This window comes from Oncorhynchus kisutch, linkage group LG29 (assembly GCF_002021735.2).
Source record: "Oncorhynchus kisutch isolate 150728-3 linkage group LG29, Okis_V2, whole genome shotgun sequence".
In the NCBI taxonomy this organism is placed as follows: domain Eukaryota; kingdom Metazoa; phylum Chordata; class Actinopteri; order Salmoniformes; family Salmonidae; genus Oncorhynchus; species Oncorhynchus kisutch.
The window spans coordinates 6014512-6038791 of record NC_034202.2 but is presented as its reverse complement, the minus strand read 5'-3'; the positions used below and the strand labels follow the sequence as shown (position 1 = coordinate 6038791).

Sequence of the window (24280 nt, the reverse complement as noted above, 5' to 3'; positions counted from 1 at the left end):
ATAACATTTGATTTGATTTGATATATATATTTGTTGTTTTTCAGAGAATTGCGAATGCAATTCCTTGAAAGCAGAGAGAGAACTTGTTAGAAATCCTGAAATAGCTTAAACTTGGGCTATTTCTTTGTCTGAGTAACACTCAGTTCATACCAGTCATTTGTTCTGAATAGAAAAGAGAAGTCAACTCATCCAGATAGATTTTCATTTTTTTTCTCTCTCTTGCTCTCTTTCTGTGGGCTTGCGCATGTGGGTGGTGAGCACACATGAATGGTTAGCTACTGCTCATCAAGCCACTTCAAAACCACACAGACCTTCTTGGCTGTCAGACACAAAACCAGTCAGACATAAAATATGGCTATGAATGTGATGCTGTGACTTGGAGCTCTATTCTATTCTATTCTAGACACAAAGACCAACAATGCATTTTCTGCACAAACCTCTGCCCTACTTACTCTTTGGTAAGTACTTTTCTTCTCATTTTGTGTTAGAACATTTGACAGAAAATTTAAAAATCTCCACCTTAATTCTGTAAAAGTCGAAAGACTACATCTAAGAAATCTACATTTCCAGCACACGGTGTATCCCATCCTCCATTCCCCAATCTACTGTATGTCAATGAGGTTGTCTTTTGAACTATTTCCTCATTCTAGACTCCTCCACTCAGTATATCTAATTTTGAGTAAGCAGGTGTCCCAGGAATGATGACGATCTTCGATTATCTGTTACTGCTGTCTTGGTTACTGCTGTCTTGGTTACTGCTGTCTTGGTTACTGCTGTCTTGGTTACTGCTGTCTTGGTTACTGCTGTCTTGGTTACTGCTGTCTTGGTTACTGCTGTCTTGGTTACTGCTGTCTTGGTTACTGCTGTCTTGGTTACTGCTGTCTTGGTTACTGCTGTCTTGATTACTGCTGTCTTGGTTACTGCTGTCTTGGTTACTGCTGTCTTGGTTACTGCTGTCTTGATTACTGCTGTCTTGATTACTGCTGTCTTGATTACTGCTGTCTTGGTTACTGCTGTCTTGGTTACTGCTGTCTTGGTTACTGCTGTCTTGATTACTGCTGTCCCTTTTTTTTAGGTGTTCTCTTTGAATATTTTACCACACTCTGTTCCCCTCTCCAAGTTTCTCCAGGTATGTTTGAACTATTCTTAAATAATGGCTTCCAGACAAAACACTGTTTAAAACAAAACATAAATGCATATTTTTTTGGGGGGGTAACGTTAAAAGTAAGAAATGTGTTTTGTGGAGTAGTGAACTACATGAAGTTCAAATAGTAATTATAATGCATTTTGCAGTAGCTTGGTGCTAAATGAACTAAACTAAAAACTTGGCAGTGTTTTCAGTAGTTCATTACTTTTGTGCCATGTAGCGGTGCAGTTAACTACTGGAACTACCTATTGCTATTTTGCAAAAAGAGAAGCAAATCTGGGTGAAATAGGCAATCATTTTCTTTGTTTTTCAGCATCAGACCTGCTTAATTCTCATAGTGTTTGTCTTTATTAATAGGCTAAACAACATACTTAGTTATCACTTGACCCCAGAGTGATCTGTTCTTGCAAATTTGTATTCTATATCATTGTAGATTTAGATATTATAATTTTTCCCGAAGTAGAGTACTATTATTTGAAAGTATCTTTAGTTAAGTAAACTATGTTCATCTTAAGGGTAGCTTTAGTGTAGCTTAACTTCTTCAAGTGTGAAGTAATTATTAAACTCAGCAAAAAAAGAAACGTCCCTTTTCAGGACCCTGTCTTTCAAAGATAATTAGTAAAAATCCAAATAACTTCACAGATCTTCATTGTAAAGGGTTTAAACACTGTTTCCCATGCTTGTTCAATGAACCATAAACAATTAATGAACATGCACCTGTGGAATGGTCATTAACAGGTAGGCAATTAAGGTCACAGTTATGAAAACTTAGGACACTAAAGAGGCCTTTCTACTGACTTTGAAAAACACACAAAAAAAGATGCCAAAGGTCCCTGCTCATCTGCGTGAACATGCCTTAGGCATGCTGCAAGGAGGACTGCAGATGAGGACTGCAGATGTGGCCAGGGCAATAAATTGCAATGTCCGTACTGTGAGACACCTAAGTCAGTGCTACAGGGAGACAGTATGGACAGCTGATCATTCTCGCAGTGGCAGAGCACGTGTAACAACACTTGCACAGGATCGGTACATCCGAACATCACACATGCGGGGCAGGTACAGGATGGCAACAACAACTGCCCGAGTTACACCAGGAATGCACAATCCCTCCATCAGTGCTCAGACTGTCCGCAATAGGCTGAGAGAGGCTGGACTGAGGGCTTTTCGGCCTGTTGTAAGGCAGACATCACTGGCAACAACGTCGCCTATGGGCACAAACCCACCATCGCTGGACCAGACGACTGGCAAAAGTGGTCTTCACTGACGAGTCGTGGTTTTGTCTCACCAGGGGTGATGGTCAGATTTGTGTTTATCATCGAAGGAATGAGCGTTACACCGAGGCCTGTACTCTCGATTTGGAGGTGGAGAGTCCGTCATGGTCTGGAGCGGTGTGTCACAGCATCATCGGACTGAGCTTGTTGTCATTGCAGGCAAGACATCCTCCTCCCTCATGTGGTACCCTTCCTGCAGGCTCATCCTGGCATGACCCTCCAGCATGACAATGCCACCAGCCATACTGCTCATTCTGTGCATGATTTCCTGCAAGACAGGAATATCAGTGTTCTGCCATGGCCAGTGAAGAGCCCGGATCTCAATCCCATTGAGCACGTCTGGGACCTGTTGGATCAGATGGTGAGGGTTAGGGCCATTCCCCTCAGAAATGTCTGGAAACTTGCAGGTGCCTTGGTGGAAGAGTGGGATAACATCTCACAGCAAGAACTGGAAAATCTGGTGCAGTCCATGAGGAGGTGCACTGCAGTACTTAGTATCTGGTGTGGCCACTAGCTGCATTGACTGTTACTTTTGATTTTGACCCCCCCCCCCCTTTGTTCAGGGACACATTATTCCATTTCGGTTAGTCACATGTCTGTGGAACTTGTTCAGTTTGTCTCAGTTGTTGAATCTTGTTATGTTCATACAGATATTTACACGTTAAGTTTGCTGAAAATAAACGCAGTTGACAGTGAGAGGACGTTTCTTTTTTTGCTGAATTTAGTTTGGTAAACTATGATTTGAAAGTAGCTTACCCAACACTAGTTTTAGTTGACCCATCACCCTCTTGCATGATTTCTGCAACAAAGCTGATCTTATTGTTGGCATTAGAGTAGGCACCCAAAGGACATGGGTGTGGACCCATGTTCCTGTAAGTGTTATCTGGAAACTATGGTAAAAGCACAACACGATTTATATGGTAGTTAGGTTACGGTAACACTGTTTCCTTTGTACAAAGTAGTTATTGCATCACCGTATACAGCGTACCTAGTATCTAAAGAGCGTTGTCATGGAAAGTCTTACACAGGGACACTTAAAGTCAATCTTAAATTCATTTTTGTTTATTTGTCAGTGCGCTGGAGAGGTTCCAACCAACTCAATGCACCACAGTAGACGTCTGTCAGAAACCTCTGTAGACGTCTGTCAGAAACCAACAATTGTTTTATATACGGCTATACACAGAACTTATATTTGCATAATTGATTAATCATTACCGGTTTGATCTATTCATGTGACCGACCAATACTGTTTCATAACATTTGACAGACCAACACCTCACGAGGTTTCTCCTCTCGAAGCCAAGATCTTGAAACTAAGATCTCTTTCATTTGTTCTCAAAACAAAGTCTGGGCGTACTGCCAAATTGGAGCTACTGATAGGTGTGATTTGTACAGTCAGCCACTTGCATGAACACAGAAATTGCTTTATAGAACAGCACATGAATAGAACACAGTAATTAGTTATAAGAATAGCACAAACATAAAAATTACCCTTACAGGGTCTTGTAAAATGTGTACTTTATATTTTGACATAATATCTGTTATTTCTTCTGTTTATTTATGGTGTCACATCATTCAATCTTTTGATACATGATGTATTGACAATACTGTACATTTCAGTCTCCTGTGGGTCCAAGAATATCTCTTCATATTACGGACACTGTGTCACATCCCAAGGTAATGACAGAACCATTCCAACCACTAAGATTTTGTTCAAATACAGTTGAGAGGGTTGATAAATCTTTATTGTGACAATCTAGTTGCTCTTTTCAACCTTTCTTTTCAGAGGGAGTCCGTGAATTAGTTTGCTTTGTACCTCTGGGCTTAAGTAGGAATGGCTGGGAATGTATGTGGACACCTAGAAAGCATCTTGTCTACCAAACACACAGATACACACTCATCATAGAACAGTAAGTAGTATCAACAGAATTCAACAGTAATTTAATGTCTCTCTATGGTTGTATTGTATCATTTGATTGTTTGCACTGTAGACTAGACAAAATAGCATAGCATTACATGAAATAAATAATAAAATACTAAATCCTATTCAATTTGATATTCTTCACAGGAAAATGATTCACTTTTGCAAAATGTATGCAAACATATCAGGGACATCTCAGACTTTTAATCTGTCAAAAAAGCGCAACATGACGGCTCATCTGTTTGACGAGAGTGATCCGAAGAGCTGCACAAAGAACGTTTTCAGCGGTTCACCTCAACAATTGGGTCTGTTTATGTTAATCATCTATGCATCTATTCCCTTTCCATTATGCGACAGAAGGATAGCCTATGGGTTTACAGCAAGCATTAGATGTGACCAGTCCTTTTTATCTATTGCTGAATCAAAATAGAGTATAACAATGATACGTTATCACATAGCCTATGTTGTCTTAACATTGCAGTTCGATGCGGCCCTCCATCTAACGTCGACTTAAATCGCCATTCAAGACAGCTGGATATCCAGGCCTCCTGGAGGAGGGAGGAGAACAAATATATTGCGCTGTACTCTGTGAGGTACAAGGAGCTGAAGAGCCAGTCCTGGAAAGAGGTGGGCTTTAAAAGTCAGATCTGAAAGGTACTGGCTACATGCAGCTCATAAAGAGATGCAGGTAATTGCCAAAATAAAGCAAACAATTGAGTAACTGGGCTACCACACACTTGTGGTTCCTAAGTTTATTAAGCAATTAACATCCCATCATGCAGTGAGTCATGTATACAAGTATCCCAGTTGCCCATTATTTTGGCTACCATGGCTAGAAGAAGACTTTGAAAAGGGGTTAGGGTTAAGAGTTAGGGATAGGCTAGGGATATAATTAGAGATATGGGTTAGGATTAGTAAAAATAGGATTTTGAATGAGAATCAATTGTTTGGTTCCCACAAGGATAGAAAAACAATCATTCAAGCATGTGTGTGTGTGTGTGTCTCAGTCACCAGATTGAAACCCAATTGAACCCTTATGGGTGCCTGAGACAGCATTTTCCACCACCATCAACAAAACACCAAATTATGGAATTTCCCATGGAAGAAGTGTGTCGCATCCTTCCAATAGAGTTCCAGAGACTAATGGAATCTATGCCAAGGTGCATTGAAGCTGTTCTGGTGGCCCAACGCCCTGTTAACACACTTAATGTTGGTGTTTCCTTTATTTTGGCCGTTATAAAATAGATTATAGACTTGAAACAAACTGGCATGAATAGTGAAACTCTTGGGGCCAGTTCCCCGGTCACAAAATAAGACTAGTCCTGAACACAGATTAAGCCTAGTCATTGGAGAATCTTCATTGAAAGTTCACTTCAGTCCAGGATTAGGCCTAATCTGTGTCCGGGAAATCTAACCTAGTTGTCCAAGACTGGAGAAGACCATGTAGGATATACAACTTTACACTGTTTTTTTCTCTCAAGGTATACTGACCTAACCTCTCATTTGTGTTCTCTATAGCCACCAGTGCAATCCAAGGATAGCAATAGGTGCACTCTGGGTAATCTTAACTCCTCACTGTCCTATGTGGTGCAAATACAGTGTGTGGCCAACGACAAATGTACCCAGTGCCCCTGGAGCAAGAATTTCACTGTTCCACCTGGTGAGTTTACCTTTGACCTAAAGCTGCAAATTAGAAATGGTCTTACCAAAAATAGTCATTCAATTCTCTACTCTACTGATCTACTGACGTTCAACAACGAAAACGCAACGTGTCCGTTTCGTTCAATCTTTTTTAGAACTTACTGATAAGCCTGTCATTGAGATGGTAGAAGATTTTCCACAAACCAAAGGAAGTAGATTAGTGATCATAAAATGGAAGGTAATTTATACAATACTATGTTTGTTAGTTAACCTGCATGCTTCATAAACACAATATCTACAACAGCTGTAGGTATAAAGTAATACAATAGTTTATTGCACTACACTATACGTGACACATGTTGTATAAATCTATGGGTAGGCCTGTAACCTTGCACCGACAATTTGCATTCCAGTTTGCAGCCAGTGAGTTAGCGGAGGGCTACAGTGTGACAGTGGGGAAGGCCTCAGGAGAGGACCCCATTGAGGCCTTCAACACCAGCAGGACCCTACTCCGACTGGCCCTGTCTCACTCAGCCTACCACCTCACCATCACTGCCTTCAACAATGCGGGGAACTCACCTGCAGCACAAAGGACTATACCTCCACTGGACGACAAAGGTAGAAATAGCTACCGTAGCTACCGTTATCTACCGTTATATAGCTACCGTTATCTACCGTTATATAGCTACCGTTATATAGCTACCGTAGCTACCGTTATATAGCTACCGTAGCTACCGTTATCTACCGTTATATAGCTACCGTTATCTACCGTTATATAGCTACCGTTATCTACCGTTTTATAGCTACCGTTATTTATAGCTACCGTTATCTACCGTTATATAGCTACCGTAGCTACCGTTATCTACCGTTATATAGCTACCGTAGCTACCTTTATATAGCTACCGTTATATAGCTACCGTTATCCTCCAATATCGGGATTATACACTCAGGCCATGTTAGGATTTATTAACTATTTTTGCCTGAAGTATTATTAGTTAAGTTCAGTTTTTGCATCGGAAATGATTTACTAGTTGCTCTCCTGCTTAACAGTACACTGTTAAAATGATGTGTTTTGTAACATTAAAACTAGAGGCAACTGAGCTGCCCCCCCCAGTGTTGAGACGAAACCTTAACTTCGTTGGAGTTTTAACACGCATGGGTGTAAGGGGTTATGAGACATATTTAACATGTACTTAACCATTCACCCTAAAGTGTTCAGAACCATGACACGGTGTGTTGTAACACCACTTAATCAAGAATTGTGCAACACCTTGCAACAGACTAACGCGTAAAAGGTTGACAACACTATTATGGTGTTTCGAGTCCCGTTTAGTGCATAATTAGAACCCTTCTATTTTTGTGTCATTTCCTCTCTCCAAAGCTCCTAAGCATGGTGTTCTGTATTATGGTGTTTCGAGTCCCGTTTAGTGCATAATTAGAACCCTTCTATTTTTGTGTCATTTCCTCTCTCCAAAGCTCCTAAGCATGGTGTTCTGTATTATGGTGTTTCGAGTCCCGTTTAGTGCATAATTAGAACCCTTCTATTTTTGTGTCATTTCCTCTCTCCAAAGCTCCTAAGCATGGTGTTCTGTATTATGGTGTTTCGAGTCCCGTTTAGTGCATAATTAGAACCCTTCTATTTTTGTGTCATTTCCTCTCTCCAAAGCTCCTAAGCATGGTGTTCTGTATTATGGTGTTTCGAGTCCCGTTTAGTGCATAATTAGAACCCTTCTATTTTTGTGTCATTTCCTCTCTCCAAAGCTCCTAAGCATGGTGTTCTGTATTATGGTGTTTCGAGTCCCGTTTAGTGCATAATTAGAACCCTTCTATTTTTGTGTCATTTCCTCTCTCCAAAGCTCCTAAGCATGGTGTTCTGTATTATGGTGTTTCGAGTCCCGTTTAGTGCATAATTAGAACCCTTCTATTTTTGTGTCATTTCCTCTCTCCAAAGCTCCTAAGCATGGTGTTCTGTATTATGGTGTTTCGAGTCCCGTTTAGTGCATAATTAGAACCCTTCTATTTTTGTGTCATTTCCTCTCTCCAAAGCTCCTAAGCATGGTGTTCTGTATTATGGTGTTTCGAGTCCCGTTTAGTGCATAATTAGAACCCTTCTATTTTTGTGTCATTTCCTCTCTCCAAAGCTCCTAAGCATGGTGTTCTGTATTATGGTGTTTCGAGTCCCGTTTAGTGCATAATTAGAACCCTTCTATTTTTGTGTCATTTCCTCTCTCCAAAGCTCCTAAGCATGGTGTTCTGTATTATGGTGTTTCGAGTCCCGTTTAGTGCATAATTAGAACCCTTCTATTTTTGTGTCATTTCCTCTCTCCAAAGCTCCTAAGCATGGTGTTCTGTATTATGGTGTTTCGAGTCCCGTTTAGTGCATAATTAGAACCCTTCTATTTTTGTGTCATTTCCTCTCTCCAAAGCTCCTAAGCATGGTGTTCTGTATTATGGTGTTTCGAGTCCCGTTTAGTGCATAATTAGAACCCTTCTATTTTTGTGTCATTTCCTCTCTCCAAAGCTCCTAAGCATGGTGTTCTGTATTATGGTGTTTCGAGTCCCGTTTAGTGCATAATTAGAACCCTTCTATTTTTGTGTCATTTCCTCTCTCCAAAGCTCCTAAGCATGGTGTTCTGTATTATGGTGTTTCGAGTCCCGTTTAGTGCATAATTAGAACCCTTCTATTTTTGTGTCATTTCCTCTCTCCAAAGCTCCTAAGCATGGTGTTCTGTATTATGGTGTTTTGAATCCAAACAATGTAAATGGGAGTCTAGTTGAGTGAATTCCTTTTCTGTTGTCATTGCCACATACTTTCTTGGATTGTTTTGGAGAGTTTTACCTGAACGTTTGGTGTGTTCTTTCCTGCGTTCGTGAAGGACCTGAATACAGTAGTGGCGCACACAAACTTGCTTGTTTGTAATACTTGACCATAGAGTTTGCTAGATGGCACACCTGACTTGAGTCCCCTCCCTCCAAATCCATTTCCCAGACTGGGGGAATTCTAAACAGTAGGGCAGCACAGTGTTTGAAGTTCATATTTGGCCTTTAATAATCTAAACATTTGTCTTCTGATATGGGGGCCCAAGTTCCTCACACGGTAAGTTGCTGTGTGGTTGAGTGTGTCTAATTCCAAATCAATTTGCCATCTTAGAGAATTTCTATTCAGACTTGAGATTAGAGTTGATTTAACATGGACAAACATGTTTTGACTTAAGTCCATGTTTTATTGAGTCCATGCTAAGTCTACTTATCTCAAGTCTGAATTGGGTGTGCGGAATGTAACAAGGGTGGTTCAGCACAACAGTTTAGTCCTGCAGACTGGCTGAGTAGACTAAGGGAGTGTTTTGATAAGCAGGAGACCTGGGTTCACATCAATCTTCTCACATAAAGGCATACTTTATACATGTTACCTCATGTTATCCCTGCTATAACTTACATAGCCCTAAACATTCTGAATGTAACATCATTTATAATTTCACAATGGGCCTGGTAACTGTAGCCTATAATTAGTGCCCTAGGAAAAGTATTCTATTCCCAGTGTCTTCTTGACCCATTTTGATCCCACTTTAAACGAGGTGCCACTTATAAAGGTTTCATAAAGCCTTCATAAGCACTACATAAAACAAAATAGGATTTTATGTGTTCACAACAATGCCATAAACCACATCAGAGGATGACTAGTGTAGTCAGCGCACATGTGATGTGATTCGGCCATGATACCATATATACATTCTACTGACCCTACTGAGAATTCCTTACAATACTTTTACTGTAGCACCCAGAATAGTTATTGCTCTTATAGGCTGACCAGACAGCTCGCGTTGCAAAATAAATGTAGAAATCCATGTTATTCAATTATTGCACCCACACTGCTCCCGTCTGCATTGCCAAGGGCTAAAATAGAAGTCGTTCCTATTTCTGACACAGATCGCACTGCAAGTCCTGCCTCTCGTGGTACCCACGTGCCATCTCCTCATTGGTTATACCCATGTGGGTGATTGAAAGACGTAATGTTTTGCCAGTTGTCGTGGTAATACTATGAAAGTGTAGATGCCAATCACCATATAAGTTCAAAGATGAAAAAGCCTAGAAGGAGGAGAGAGGACTAGAAATTATTCGGTTGTGTGGATTAATTGTCGGAGTAGAGGACCTTGTGCATTTCAGGTAAAATAACAACTCAATGTTTATATCCCAGGACAAGTTAGCTAGCAACAGCAAGCTTGCTATATAGGACAAATTAGTTAGAAAGTGCAAGCTAACTAGCTAAATTGCCATACATTATTAATGCTTTTTGACCTGTCCCCAAATTAATGTAATTGGTTCAGAGTTTGTTTTGATATTTTAACCTGTGTGTCGTGATCACGTTTGGTGTAGGGGGACAAAATAAATGTATGTACGATAGTGCACGATGGCGCACGTGCGCAACCGGTTTGGGTTCCGTGTAAGTCTATATGTATTCCATATCCCAAGGAAGCAGCTACTCTTCCTGGGGTCCAGCAAAATTAAGACATTACCATACTTTCACAACACACTGTGTGCCCTCAGGCCCCTACTCCACCACTACCACATATCTACAGTACAAAATCCGTGTGTGTGTATAATGACTATGTTATTGTGTGTACGCATGTGTCTGTGCCTGGTTTGTGTTACTTCACAGTCTACGTTATATAAGGTGCATTTGTAACTGTCTTTTAAATCAAATTTAATTGCTTGCATCAGTTACTTGATGTGGAATCAGTTACTGAGTTCCATGTAGTCATGGCTTTATGTAGTACTGTGTGCCTCCCATAGTTTGTTCTGAACTTGGAGACTGAAGAGACGTCTTTTTCCCTTTTTGTGGCACCTAACCACATGACTGAACAGTAGTCCAGGTGCGACAAACCTAGGGCCTTGTAACGGCTTTCTTGTGGTGAAGGAGAGTCGGACCAAAATGCAGCGTGTAGATTGCGATCCATGTTTAAACAAATGTAAAACACGAATCAATTATAAACACTACAAAACAAATAACGTAACAAACGTAACGAAAACCGAAACAGCCTATACTTGCGTAAACTAACACAGAGACAGGACCAAAGACACTAAGGACAATCACCCACAAAACCCAACACAAAACAGGCTACCTAAATATGGTTCCCAATCAGAGACAATGACTAACACCTGCCTCTGATTGAGAACCATAGCAGGACAAACATAGAAATAGACAAACCAGACACACAACATAGAATGCCCACCCAGCTCACATCCTGACCAACACTAAAACAAGGAAAACACATACGAACGATGGTAAGACCGTGACAGAACCCCCCCCCCCCCCCCCAAGGTGCGGACTCCGAACGCACAACCTAAACCTATAGGGGAGGGTCTGGGTGGGTATCTGTCCGCGGTGGCGGCTCTGGCGCTGGACGTGGACCCCACTCCATAATTGTCTTAGTCCACCTCCTTAGCGTCCCTTGAGTGGCGACCCTCGCCGCTGACCTTGGCCTAGGAAACATAACAACGGGCCCCACTGGACTGAGGGGCAGCTCCGGACTGAGGTAGCTCAGGACTGAGGGGTAGCTCGGGACTGAGGGGAAGCTCAGGAGTGAGAGGAAGCTCAGGCAGGTTGATGGATCTACCAGATCCTGGCTGGCTGGTGGTTTCGGCAGATCCTGGCTGACTGGCGGATCCTGGCTGACTGGCGGATCTGGCGGATCCTGGCCGACTGGCGGATCCTGGCCGACTGGCGGATCCTGGCAGACTGGCGGATCCTGGCAGACTGGCGGATCTAACTGATCCTGGCAGACTGGCTGCACTTGCGGCGCTGGACAGACTGACGGCACTGGCGGCGCTGGGCAGACTGACGGCACTGGCGGCGCTGGGCAGACTGACGGCACTGGCGGCGCTGGACAGACTGACGGCACTGGCGGCGCTGGGCAGACTGACGGCACTGGCGGCGCTGGGCAGACTGACGGCACTGGCGGCGCTGGGCAGTCTGACGGCACTGGCGGCGCTGGGCAGACTGACGGCGCTGGGCAGACTGACGGCACTGGCGGCGCTGGGCAGACTGACGGCACTGGCGGCGCTGGGCAGACTGATGGCACTGACGCCGCTGGGCAGACTGACGGCACTGACTCCGCTGGGCAGCCAGGCGGCGCTGGGCAGACTGGCGGCGCTGGGCAGACTGGCGGCACTGGAAGAGTCTGGTTGACTGGCAGATCTGGAAGAGTCCGGCTGACTGGCAGATCTGGAAGAGTCCGGCTGACTGGCAGATCTGGAAGAGTCCGGCTGACTGGCAGATCTGGAAGAGTCCGGCTGACTGGCAGATCTGGAAGAGTCCGGCTGACTGGCAGATCTGGAAGAGTCCGGCTGACTGGCAGATCTGGAAGAGTCCGGCTGACTGGCAGATCTGGAAGAGTCCGGCTGACTGGCAGATCTGGAAGAGTCTTGCGGATCTGGAAGAGTCTGGTTGACTGGCAGATCTGGAAGAGTCTGGTTGACTGGCGGATCTGGAAGAGTCTGGTTAACTGGCGGATCTGGAAGAGTCTGGTTAACTGGCGGATCTGGAAGAGTCTGGTTGACTGGTGGATCTGGAAGAGTCTGGTTGACTGGCGGATCCTGGCAGACTGACGGATCTGGCTGCTCCATGCTGACTGGCGGCTCTGGCTGCTCCATATAGGCTGACAGCTCTGGCGGCTTCTTAAAGACTGGCAGCTCTGGCGGCTCCGTGCAGACTGGCAGCTCCTTGCAGACTGGCAGCTCCTTACAGACTGGCAGCTCCTTGTAGACTGGCAGCTCCATGCAGACTGGCAGCTCCGTGCAGACTGGCAGCTCCGTGCAGACTGACAGCTCTGGCTGCTCCATGCAGACTGACAGCTCTGGCTGCGCTGAACAGGCAGGAGACTCCAGCAGCGGTGTAGAGGCGAGGCGCACTGTAGGCCTGATGCGTGGTGCTGTCACTGGTGGTACTGGACCGAGGACACGCACAGGAAGCCTGGTGCGGGGAGCTGCTACCGGAGGGCTGGGGTGTGGAGGTGGTACTGGATAGACCGGACCATGTAGGCGCACTGGAGCTCTTGAGCACCGAGCCTGCCCAACCTTACCTGGCTCGATGCCCACTCTAGCCCGGCCGATACGAGGAGCTGGAATATACCGCACCGGGCTATGCACCCGCACTGGGGACACCGTGCGCACCACTGCATAACACGATGCCTGCCCGGTCTCTCTAGCCCCCCGGTAAGCACAGGGAGTTTGCGCAGGTCTCCTACCTGGCGTAGCCCTACTCCCTGTGAGCCCCCCCCAATAAATTTTTGGGGCTGACTCTCGGGCTTCCATCCGCTCTGCCGTGCTAGCTCCTCATAATGCCGCCTCTCTGCTTTTGCTGCCTCCAGCTCGGCTTTGGGGCGACAATAATCTCCAGGCTGTTCCCAGGGTCCTCTCCCATCTAGAATCTCCTCCCAAGTCCATTTCTCCAAGTGGTGCAGCCTCTCCCACTGTAGCTGCTGCTGCTCCTGCTGCTGCTGCCTCTCCTGCGGCTCCTGCCTGTTGACACGCTGCTTGGTCCTTTTGTGGTGGGTGATTCTGTAACGGCTTTCTTGTGGTGAAGGAGAGTCGGACCAAAATGCAGCGTGTAGATTGCGATCCATGTTTAATAAACACATGTAAAACACGAATCAATTATAAGCACTACAAAACAAATAGCGTAACAAACGTAACGAAAACCGAAACAGCCTATACTTGCGTAAACTAACACAGAGACAGGACCAAAGACACTAAGGACAATCACCCACAAAACCCAACACAAAACAGGCTACCTAAATATGGTTCCCAATCAGAGACAATGACTAACACCTGCTTCTGATTGAGAACCATATCAGGCCAAACATAGAAATAGACAAACCAGACACACAACATAGAATGCCCACCCAGCTCAAGTCCTGACCAACACTAAAACAAGGAAAACACATACGATCGATGGTCAGACCATGACAGGCCTGTAGGACTTGCCTTGTTGATAGTGTTGTTAAGAATGTAGAGCAGCGCTTTATTATGGACAGACTTCTCCCCATCTTAGCTACTGTTGTATCAATATGTTTTGACCATGACAGTACAATCCAGGGTTACTCCAAGTAGTTTAGTCACCTCAACTTGCTCAATTTCCACATTATTTCCTCAATTTCCACATTATTTCTTACAATGTTTAAGTTTAAGGCTTAGTGAATGATTTGTCCCAAATACAACACTTTTAGTTTTAGAAATATTTAGGACTAACTTATTCCTTGCCACCCACTTGAAACTAACTGCAGCTCTTTGTTAAGTGTTGGTCAGTTCAGTCGCTGTAGTAGCTGACGTGTATAGTGTTGAGTCATCTGCATACACAGACATGCTGGCCTTACTCAAAGCCAGTGGCATGTCATTAGTAAAGATTTTAAAAAGTAAAGGGCCTAGACAGCTGCCCTGGTGAATTCCTGATTCAACCTGAATTATGTTGGAGAGGCTTCCATTAAATAACACCCTCTGTGTTCTGTTAGACAGGTAACTCTTTATCCACAGTATAGCAGGGGGTGTAAAGCCATAACACCCTCTGTGTTCTGTTAGGCAGGTAACTCTTTATCCACAGTATAGCAGGGGGTGTAAAGCCATAACACCCTCTGTGTTCTGTTAGGCAGGTAACTCTTTATCCACAGTATAGGGGGTGTAAAGCCATAACACCCTCTGTGTTCTGTTAGACAGGTAACTCTTTATCTACAATATAGCAGGGGGTGTAAAGCCATAACACCCTCTGTGTTCTGTTAGACAGGTAACTCTTCATCTACAATATAGCAGGGGGTGTAAAGCCATAACACCCTCTGTGTTCTGTTAGACAGGTAACTCTTTATCCACAATATAGCAGGGGGTGTAAAGCCATAACAACCTCTGTGTTCTGTTAGACAGGTAACTCTTTATCCACAATATAGCAGGGGGTGTAAAGCCATAACACCCTCTGTGTTCTGTTAGACAGGTAACTCTTTATCTACAATATAGCAGGGGGTGTAAAGCCATAACACCCTCTGTGTTCTGGTAGATGGGTAACTCTTTATCCACAGTATAGCAGGGGGTGTAAAGCCATAACACCCTCTGTGTTCTGTTAGACAGGTAACTCTTTATCCACAGTATAGCAGGGGGTGTAAAGCCATAACACCCTCTGTGTTCTGTTAGACAGGTAACTCTTTATCCACAGTATAGCAGGGGGTGTAAAGCCATAACACAAGTTTTTCCAGCAGCAGACTATAATGTCAAAAGCGGCACTGAAGTCAAACAAAACAGCCCCCACAATATTTTTATCATCATCATTTTTGCCAATCATCAGTCTATTTGTGTAAGTGCTGTGCTTGTTGAATGTTCTTCTGTATAAGCATGCTGAAAGTTTGTTGTCAATTTGTTTATGGTAAAATAGCATTGAATCTGGTCAAACACAATTTTTCCCCAAAGTTTACTAAGGGTTGGTAGCAGGCTAATTGGTATTTGAGCCAGTAAAGGGGGCTTAGGTAGCGGAATTACTTTTGCTTCCCTCCAAACCTGGGGCACACACTTTCTAGGAGGCTTAAATTGAAAATATGGCAAATAGGAGTGGAAATATCATCTGCTATGTCCTAAGTAATTTTCCATCCAAGTTGTCAGACCCTAATGGCTTGTCAATGTTGATAGACAACAATAATTTGTTCACCTCTTTCACACTCACTTTACTGAACTCAAAATTGCAATGCTTGTCTTTCATAATTTGGTCAGATATACTTGGATGTGTAGTGTCAGTGTTTGTTGCTGACATGTCATGCCTCAGTTTGCTAATCTTCACAATTAAAGAAATCATTAAAGTAGTTGTCAATGTCAGTTGGTTTTGTGATGAATGTTTTTACACTGCTGCTACTCTCTGTTTATTATCTATGCAGGGTCACTTTACCCCTACCTACATGTACAAATTACCTCAATTACCCCGACTAACCTATACCCCCACACATTGACTCGGTAAGGGTACCCCCTATATGTAGCCTCGCTATTGTTATTTTATTGTGCAACATTTTTTACTTTAGTTTATTTTGTAAATATTTTCTTGAAACTGCATTATTTAAGGGCTTGTAAGTAAGCATTTCACGGTCACTTTTCTACTGTTATGTGGGGGACTTTTATTTAGAATATTTCAGAAATTCCATGACCCAGAAGTACTTTTGTAGTGTTGCTGACGAGAAGCAGATCATGTGATGAGTTCGCAAATCAAAGACCCACTTGTGCTACCATTGGACAGCAAAAAACAAGTAAATTAGCCTTTTATTTCTTGGAATTTAAATGTGTTTGTTGTAGTTCAGTGTTGAATTAGATTGCATACTGTAGCTACCTCAATCGTTATTTTGGTGACTTCACAGCAATTGATAGTTAGCCAAGATTTTGCTAGCGAGCAGGCTCAGCTGAATACAAATCCCCCTAGATACAACCACGTCTCATAGTCAAGTCGTGAGATTTGTAAATGAAAGATGAAAATAATAATAGGAATTGAATGGAGTTTCCCCATCATCCCATTAGAGTTTCTGGCGCAGCACAGAAATGACCTTATTCAGATGGTGTGACAAAGGCATTTCCTAACAGAACTGCTAACTTTCTTTATTGTTACTTTTAAGGTTGGACCCAACATGCAGTACCTCCAGCAGGAAGAGAGGCAAGAACCATTCGTCTGCCAGCCCAGGGACAAGCTACACTATTCACAGCCCTGTGTAATGTTCGATGTAATTGCTGGACTTTTTGAAACTTTATTTATTTGTATTGTTTAAAAAATGTACAAATAAAAGGAAATGTTTAAACAGGTCTTTAACATTTATTTGTTTTGGTTGTTAGTGATAATTCCCTAAGTGTTAATACATGTGTGTTTACATCATTAAGCCTTTATGTATGCGTTATGATTATGACCAAATGTGTCTGACTTTATAGTAAGTACAGCGTCATATGATACAAGGCATCTATGTATGTGCTATGAATGACTAAAGGAGTCGGACTTTAAATTAAGTACGACGTCATGCGATACGTTTCCCTCAGGAGACTGAAAATATTTGGCGTGGGTCCTCAGATCCTCAAAATTTTCTAGAGCTGCACCATCGAGAGCATCGTGACCGGTTACATCACCGCCTGGTATGGAAACTGCTCAGCATCTGACCGTAATGCGCTACAGAGGGTAGTGTATACGGCCCAGTACATCACTGGGGCCAAGCTTCCTGTCATCCAGGACCTCTATACCAGGCGGTGTCAGAGTACAGCCCATAAAACTGTCAGACTCCAGGCATCCAAGTCATAGACTGTTTAATCTGCTACCACACGGCAAGTGGTACCAGAGTGCCAATTCTAGGACCTAAAATGATCCTTAAAAGCTTCTACCCCCCAAGCCATAAGACTGCTGAACAATTAATCAAATGGCCACCGGACTATTACATTGTTCCAGGCACATATAAGCCTGGAACATCAACCATTCAAAGTTGACCTTAGTGGGAGTGACCAGAGAATGGCTAAACCCGTATCTTCTTAAAATGTATTGTAAACCTAACCTTAACTAATGAAGGCCTAGTTTAATGTGTTGGTCCACCAGACCATTTGGGGCAGAAGTGTCTGGGAACAAGATTAGGTGTTATGTGACTAACATGACATCACTTCAGCACAACATGTCACCATTTATAAAGCACATGTCTATATCATATTCGACATAGTGGATTATGTCACATATGGCATTGGTGATTGTCACAGTCATGCAACATGTATGAACCCTTTATAAAGCATGACATACGGTTATAGGTGCTTTGTAACACATTTAACGTGCTACTTATGAACGCTTAATGAAGCCTTAATAAGCTGAACATCATTTAAAGACCAAAAGGGTCAATTAAAATATTGTCTGAAAATCATCACCAATCAATATTTACAGTATAAAGAATTGGCATTTGAAAACCATTTGATTGTATAAGAGAGACACAGTCTGCCTTTTGTGTTTTGATGTTGCCTTTTACATGCACTTGAAACACCAACAATGATTTTCACAAGACTCTCAAAAAAAAGGTTATACTAAGCTACATGGAACTGAAGGTCAAACTAAGGATAATTTTGCAACTTGATTTAGAATTGTAAGACCCCTTGAAGTATCTCCAAAAAATGTTGATAAAAAATTGTATTTGCCGTTATTGCTACGAGCCCATACAAACGCATTGAATAACAGATTCACTACATGGAAGAATAGATAGTCACCCCTAAAATGTATTTATTTTTGGCACTTAAGTCTCCAAATACAGTACCAGTCAAACGTTTGGACACACCTACTCATTCAAGGATTTTTCTTTATTTTTACTATTTTCTACATTGTAGAATAATAGTGAGGACATCAACACTATGAAATAACACATATGGAATCATGCAGTAACCAAAAAAGTGTTGAACAAATCTAAATATATTTAATATTTCAGATTCTTCAAAGTAGCCACCCTTTGCCTTGATGATAGCTTTGCACACTCTTGGCATTCTCTCAACCAGATTCATGACGTAATCATCTGGAATGCATTTCAATTAACATGTGTGTGCCTTGTTAAAAGTTCATTTGTGGAATTTCTTCCTTAATGCTTCACGGTGAGAACCACACATGCTGACATCATCCGTTCACCTACTCTGCGTCTCACAAAGACACGGCGGTTGGAACCAAAAATCTCAAATTTGGACTCATCAGACCAAAGGACAGATTTCCACCAGTCTAATGTTGATTGCACATGCTTCTTGGGCCAAGCAAGTCTCTTCTTATTATTGGTGTCCTTTACTAGTGGTTTCTTTGCAGCAATTCGACCATGAGGCCTGACTCATGTAATCTCCTCTGAACAGTTGGTGTTGAGATGTGTCTGTTACTTGAACTCTGTGAAGCATTTATTTGTGCTGCAATTTATGAGACTGGGATCTCTAATAGTTTGGGTCTTCCTTTCCTTTCTTGTGGCGCTCCTCATGAAAGCTAGTTTTTCATAGGGCTTGATGATGAAACACCACATCTCAGCTTAGGTGCACTACTTTTCATGGTTTCATGACACAATGATGGGGTTTCGAGTCTTTCCATTTTAACAATGCTTGAAATCAGCCTGTTGAAGTGGGACATCTCAAAGACATCTCGGATGCAGGAGAAAGGACCTTGACGTGTTGTTTGGCTTGTCTCTACAGACTTATATGGGAGGCTGAATGTGACATTCAATGGCAACACGTCCTTCACTGTCTCCTGGGTGGATGACCTGATCAAAACCTACTCCTGCTTCTCAGTGGAGTGGTGGAGGAGAGGAGAGAAAGCTGCTCACAAGTCCTTCTATGAGGATGAGAACAACTATGAAGTCATACACTTGGAGGGTAGGGTACATACCTCTCTCCTGCGTTAACATGAAAACAACAGTGGGATTCACATATCCAGACACATTGCATATGTTTGACAGATATAAGCCGCCTACCACCAGTTTGTCCTGATGAAAGATGTTTCCCCATTTAAAACCACTCTTGTTGCTTTTTGAATTATAGAGCCATTAGAGCTGTATAAGAAGTACACCTTCACTCTGCACACAAGGCCACATAAAGAACCCTGCAACCTGAAGTTCATCAACAACAGTGAGAGCACCTATGGGAGCATCCAGTCCTTCTTCACTGAAGGATGTGAGTCTAAAATTAAACTGATTTTAAGGCCACACTTAACATCTCCTTTGGGTTGTACTAGATTAAACCAGTGCTGGAGTAGAACACAAGGGGCATCTCATCGTCACACAAACACATACCATAAGCGCAGACACAGGGAGCCACTTCATATACTTACAAGCTGGTTGCAGTATAAGTACATTACACCTTAGCACCTGTATGTCTAAATCAAACAACCCTAACAATTAGTCATCAATGCATTGCAATAAGATTCAGTGTCTTTTCCTCTCAGCCCCCATCAGTGCCCCAGGGAACATCAGCAGCAGTAATGTTAGCCAGAGTTCCATGGTGCTGGAGTGGACGGCTGTCCCCGAGGAGGACAACAGAGGTTTCCTGCTGGGCTACTTCCTCCATTACACAGAGAGGCTGCAGGACTGGACAGATACTGAACCAAGTAAGATTTATTGATGTAGTCTTTATTTGGATGCTCACAAACAGGTGCCAAGTTGATGTTGGCCCAAGAGACGTGCAGTGAGTGAGTATTTATACAGTAGAATGTGAGCAACGTGCGACTTCTCCTACTGTCTTTTCCATGTCACACGTAGAATGTTTCATAGTTTGTGACTAATATCTGATAAATATGTACACTTCTTTTTTCTTTGAAGTTAAGCCTTCCTGCACACTAACAGATATTCTTACCACCACGTCTAGTTCCCAAAAGGCCCGAGTTTAAAACGAGAACCGTTGTTGAAGTGTTAACTTCCTTAAAATGATTCTTGTGAGGTTACTACTTCTTATTCTGAATGCGTCACTGACTTTAACTATTGGTGTTCTCGCTGCAACAGACATCACTGTGGATGCTGGTTCAACCAGCTATGAGTTGGTAGACCTACAGAGCAGTACTGTATACCGGGTCCAGTTGTCTGCCTTCACTGGTGCAGGAATGGGAGTGAGAAGCTCGGCTGCATACTTTGAAACCAAACCTGAAGGTTTGCTTGTTGATCTATCAACAGTGGTTATATTGCAATTAACATCTCTGATATCCCACATTTTGAATGGCAGACCAGTACTGTCTTCTGTCCCTCCCCAGCATCCCTGGCTGTGAGTGGTGTGATAGCGGGGTCCATTGTTGGAGTAACTTTACTCTTACTGGTGGTTCATCTCGGCTCTCAGTTGTTAAAAAGGTACAGTTGTCATGTTTCTAGGTCAAAGGTGTATTTATATCTATTCGTTTTGCTTTATTCTTAACTGTTGTCCAGTGAAATTCAAGTGATGGAATTAATTACATGTCAACGTGTTGTATTTTCAGAGCAAAGAAACTACTTTGGCCGAATATCCCCAATCCAGGTAACAGCAATGCCATCCAGAAAATAGATGGGGTCTGCGATCTGGTAAGAAAATGGTATAATGATGCAGGAGAGTTTCATAGCATTTTTACAGCATGTCTCAGATCATGCCCTGTTGCTGTTGGTTTTCTTCTGCCTCCGGGACAATAAAAATTGATTTATTCTCATAGGAACTCCTGGAGCTCATCAACCGACAGATGTTGAAGGAAGAAGAGGGGGACTCCAACAGTCTACACATTGTCAATGGAAGAGAAGAAATGTCTCCCGTTGGCAACCTCCATCGCAATGCTGACTCATGTCTACACCTCAACACAGACCATGGGGAGAGCCAAGGGCCTTCTCTGTCAACCATAGCCACAGACAGAGCTCAAGATCCAACTTCTGACACCATTACATCGATTCCCACAGACATGAGACAGACGGACCCTGTCCTCATTAGTACGGTGGCCCACCAGTGCCACCCGTTGGCCTTTCTAAGTGATTACACCACCATGGAACTCTTCCAACAGGCTATGCCACACTGTGTTCCAACCAATACGTCGTCATCATCATCATTGTCATCATTGGAATCCCAGGATCAGTCAAGCCAGATCAGTCAAGCCAGATCAGTCAAGCCAGGCCAGAGTTAGATTACATCCACCAGACACAACGCAGCACCAGTCCATCTCTGAACACTAAGGTGGTTCTTTGAGAATGTTTACTGTAGATTCTAGAATCTGCTTTTCTCACTGAGATGCTGTGCAACCATTCTAGGCCTTTCTCTATGTAACAGAGCTACCGGCTGCCATCAGTGTCACCCTGTTAACTAGCATATTCTTAGGTGTTTGAGCGGTTCTGGACTGGTTACGACTGACATTTTGGTGTAAAGCGCTCTGTTAACACTGTAGGGTCCCGTGACTTATAATGCGAAAAAGCCTCATCTGCCTGCTCTCCGTATCCACTCTCTAATTGCAGAGCTGACTTGAAGCGTCAGGTTTCAGACCCCACATTTGCATAGGCAGTGAGGTGTCACATTTCTGGCCTATTCAAACAATGAATTGATTATCTCTTCCCCTGAGCCCAGCTTGGGAGATGGCAAATGAACAGTGGACAGTCTAGCGAGGCCATCCATTGTGGATTTATCTCACTGTGATATTCTCAGACGGATTTAGCGCTCTCAACACGATGGGATTGTCATAACTCTGGAATGAGAAAACGTTTAATGATGTAGGGGAACTCATAACAAACTCAAGCTGTTATCCTGTCAATACATGTATTGATAGCTGCTATGTGTTAGCCACAAGATAGTGTGTTGAGGGATTGTCCAAGAAGCAGACATTGCACAAGAGTGGCGTTGATTGACTGCTCTTTATATGAATGGGACTTTTTAATGGTTTTAAATGAAATCATGGATTAGAAACCATTTTATTCTCTGTTTATGTAAACTGGCAGAGTGGACCTGTTTTGGTGTTTTCTTGATGGAGGAAAACGATGTCTCAGAGACCGCTACTGAGACTTCCATAAGTGTTTAATTGGGTTGAGATCAGGTGACACACCCTTTAAAACACCCTACGTTCCTTTGAGACCCCTCTTACAAAGTCACTGAGATCTTGTCTTCTAGCCATGGTAGCCAAAATAATGGCCAACTGGACATTTTTATACATGACCCGAAGCATGATAGGATGTTAATTGCTTAATTAAGTCAGAATCCACACCTGTGAGGAAGCACCAGCTTTCAATATACTTTGAATCTCTCATTTACTTCATTTTGGCAGTTACCTGTAGATACACTATATATACAAATGTAGGACACCCCTTCAAATTAACGTGATTTGTCATTTCAGCCACACCCGTTGCTGACAGGTGTATAAAATCGAGCACACAGTCATGCAATCTCCATTGACAAACATTGTCAGTAGAATGGCCTTACTGAAGAGCTCAGTGACTTTCAACGTGGCACTGTCACAGAATGCCACCTTTCTAACAAGTCAGTTTGTCAAATGTCTGCCCTGCTAGAGCTGCCCCGGGCCAACTGTACGTGCTGTTATTGTGAGGTGGAAACGTCTAGGAGCAACAACGGCTCAGCCGCGAAGTGGTTGGGCACACAATCTCACAGAACAGGACCCGCCGAGTGCTGAAGTGCTGTTGAACAGAACCGCTGAGTCTAAGGTACTGCAGTGCTTGAGGTGTCACTACAGACCCGGGTTCGATCCCAGGCGGTGTCACAGCCGACCAGGAGGCCCGTGAGGCGGTACACAATTGGCCCAGCGTAACCCGGGTTAGGGGAGGGTTTGGCCGGCAGGGATTTCCTTGTCCCATCGCGCTCTAACGACCCCTTGGGTGGGCCAGGTCCCTACAAGCTGACTTCGGTCGCCAGCTGGACAGTGCGATGCAGTGCTCTGATACGTTGGTGCTTCCGGGTTGCGAACGGTGTGTCAAGAGGCAGTGCGGCTTGCAGGGTCGTGTTTTGGAGGATGCATGGCTCTTGACCTTTGCCTCTCCCGAGTACGTAGGGGAGTTGCAACGATGGGACAAGACTATAACTACCAATTGGATACCAACAAATTGGGAAGAAAAAGGGGGTAAAAGTACAACAACAACAAAGAATATATGTACTTCCTGGGTTGCAACACTCACTACCGAGTTCCAAACTGCCTCTGGAGGCAACGTCAGCACAACAACTGTTTGTCGAGAGCTTCATGAAATGGGTTTCCATGTCCGAGCAGCCGCAGAGCACGTCGGCTGGAGTGGTGAAAAACTTGCCGCCTTTGGACTCTGGAGCAGTGGAAACGCATTCTCTGGAGTGACGAATCACGCTTCACTATCTGGCAGTCCGACGGACAAATCTGGGTTAGGCGGATGCCAGTAGAATGCTACCTGCCCGAATCCATAGTGCCAGCTGTAAAGTTTAGTGGAGGAGGAATAATGGTCTGGGGCTGTTTTTCATGGTTCGGGCTAGGCCCCTTAGTTCCAGTGAAGGGAAATCTTAATGCAACAGCATACAATGACATTCTAGATGCTTCTGTGCTTCCAACTTTGTGGCAACAGTTTGGGGAAGGCCCTTTCCAGTTTCAGCATGACAATGTCCCCATGCACAAAGCAAGGTCCATACAGAAATGGTCTGTCGAGATCGGTGTGAAATAACTTAACTTGACAGGCCTGCACAGAGCCCTGACCTCAACCCCATCAAACACCTTTTGGATGAATTGGAACGCCGACTGCGAGCCAGGCCTAATCGCCCAAAATCAGTGCCGACCTCACTAATGCTCGTGGCTGAATAGAAGCAAGTTCTTACAGCAATATTCCAACATCTAGAGGAAATCCTTCCTAGTAGAGT

At 43.5% G+C, this 24280-nt stretch overlaps 1 protein-coding gene across 2 annotated transcripts; it reads left to right on the top strand.

Moving 5' to 3' along the window:
* The first annotated feature begins 289 nt into the window (after window positions 1–289).
* Window positions 290–22399, top strand: LOC109873662 (interleukin-6 receptor subunit beta-like). Of its 2 annotated transcripts, none has more exons than XM_031809537.1 (16): window positions 290–458; window positions 1076–1129; window positions 4039–4095; window positions 4205–4328; window positions 4487–4644; window positions 4821–4966; window positions 5858–5999; window positions 6136–6218; window positions 6394–6598; window positions 19163–19342; window positions 19508–19639; window positions 19911–20072; window positions 20464–20607; window positions 20709–20802; window positions 20928–21009; window positions 21135–22399. In XM_031809537.1, the coding sequence occupies exons 1-16, from the start codon at window positions 419–421 to the stop codon at window positions 21591–21593; spliced, it is 2262 nt and encodes a 753-aa protein (XP_031665397.1). In that variant the 5' UTR covers window positions 290–418; the 3' UTR covers window positions 21594–22399. The 2 variants fall into 2 exon arrangements, with proteins under 2 accessions (XP_031665397.1, XP_031665398.1); XM_031809538.1 differs by having other exon boundaries at window positions 312–458; window positions 4179–4328.
* Window positions 22400–24280: the final 1881 nt, after the last annotated feature.